The sequence below is a fragment of the Eufriesea mexicana genome, unplaced genomic scaffold (genome assembly GCF_001483705.2).
Source record: "Eufriesea mexicana isolate 0111107269 unplaced genomic scaffold, ASM148370v2 scaffold1312, whole genome shotgun sequence".
NCBI lineage: Eukaryota > Metazoa > Arthropoda > Insecta > Hymenoptera > Apidae > Eufriesea > Eufriesea mexicana.
This window is the reverse complement of record NW_016909446.1, coordinates 1,932,346-1,933,872: the sequence shown is the minus strand read 5'-3', so window position 1 is coordinate 1,933,872 and position 1,527 is coordinate 1,932,346. Positions and strand designations below refer to the sequence as shown.

General features: G+C 23.9%; 2 protein-coding genes across 2 annotated transcripts in view; one reads left to right on the top strand and one right to left on the bottom strand.

Annotated features, from left to right (window-relative positions):
* The window catches only part of RpS3A (ribosomal protein S3A), a 2,808-nt gene extending 2,389 nt beyond the window's left edge, over window positions 1-419 (bottom strand). The window contains exon 1 of the mRNA XM_017900641.1: window positions 320-419. Within this exon, the coding sequence (XP_017756130.1) occupies window positions 320-381 (62 nt within the window). The 5' untranslated portion in view covers window positions 382-419. The remainder of the gene's footprint in view (window positions 1-319) is intronic.
* A 420-nt stretch (window positions 420-839) lies between these two features.
* LOC108547969 (transmembrane protein 185A) overlaps window positions 840-1,527 on the top strand; it is a 2,352-nt gene continuing 1,664 nt past the window's right edge. Inside the window, exon 1 of the mRNA XM_017900714.1 lies at window positions 840-1,106. Coding sequence (XP_017756203.1) covers window positions 1,069-1,106 — 38 coding nt within the window. The 5' untranslated portion in view covers window positions 840-1,068. The remainder of the gene's footprint in view (window positions 1,107-1,527) is intronic.

The following is a 1,527-nucleotide window of genomic DNA, read 5'->3' as shown; positions in this document are numbered from 1 at the left end:
ATAATTCAATTAATATTAACAATGCTTAAAAAGATATCGGCACAACAAATATTTTTCTTAGGGATTAAATTTATGATTACACAATTAAAAATTATATTTTTGAAAAAGTATAAAATGCTGTAAAATTATTTGTTACGTAAATTATTAAATATTAATAAAATCAATATATTAAACGTGGAATCCATGCATACATCTGAATGTCAGGCGTATAGAGAATCTGCTTCAATATAAAACATCTTCAATGACATCAGAAAAAAAATTATATTTTTCATACAAGAAATGTTTAAAATACATCATGGAAATATTATGATTTACTTACATCTTCTTTTTAACACCCTTTTTACCTCCTTTTGAAAGACCCTTGTTTTTACCCACCGCCATGATTGAAGTTTGACACGAAAAGAGGCAAGTGTACCCTAAAACGGAAATTGATAGAACAACCTACGAGTTGTCGACATATGCACGAACTCTGATTGGTTAATATATTTTTTGAACAATTTTTTCAAATACATAATAATAATATGATATTTGTAATTATATTACATTAAATTAAATCCAATTATATATTTAGTATAAGTAAATCTTATATTTATATAGCATAGAATTAATAGAATTAAAGTAAAAGCATAGTTTAAAAAAAAATATATAGTCATAATTTATTTACATGTATAGATAATTTAGATTATTCTTTTTACAATTATGTAATTTTAATTTAAAAACATAATTATTTTTTAAATGCGTATAAATGAATATTGTAAATATTGTAATTCATAAACGCATAATTATAGTTTACAAGTACGAAGTTTTCTGCTAATGTTGAGTTACATTTGACGTATTGATGTCGCCAGCTGTTGGCCTTTAGCTAATTTCAGTGTAATTCGAATTTTCCCATGTAAGACGGTGGGATTTATTTTTTTCATCGAACACAAATGCAGAACCCACCGTTCGTGTTCTTCCGCGGTAAATTTTGCGGTAAATGAAACAATTTTTAGTGAAATATATGTGTGCGCGGTGGTCATCACGAGGATTTACATCTAGTAGTTGGCCTAGAAAACCATTCTGATAATCATGAATCTGCAAACACTGTTTCAGGATTTCAATCCAAGGTAAAAATTTGTATAGATTTAACAAAATTTCTTCTAATTTACAAAACAATAATAAATTTTTGCAGTAAAATGGAATTTCATATTTAGTAGATTATACAAAATAACAAAAAAAAAAAAAAAACATCAAAATTTATTATATATTTTTAAAGATTTATGTAATTTAATTTCTGATATGTTTGTTTTTGTTAAAATCATATAGTTTGATTTACAAATTTAAGTTTTAATAATTGATTCAAGTATTCATTAATATTTTTAATTTTAGCCTGAAATATACCTGTTAACTGGGTCAAATGGTTATTTGAAATAAACAATTATAGCTTTTCTTTTTAGTACATTTTATCATTTCTTACGAAATTGTTGACCTTTATCATAAATTATCGAAAATATTTTTTTAAAATATTTTTCCATTTTATAATATATA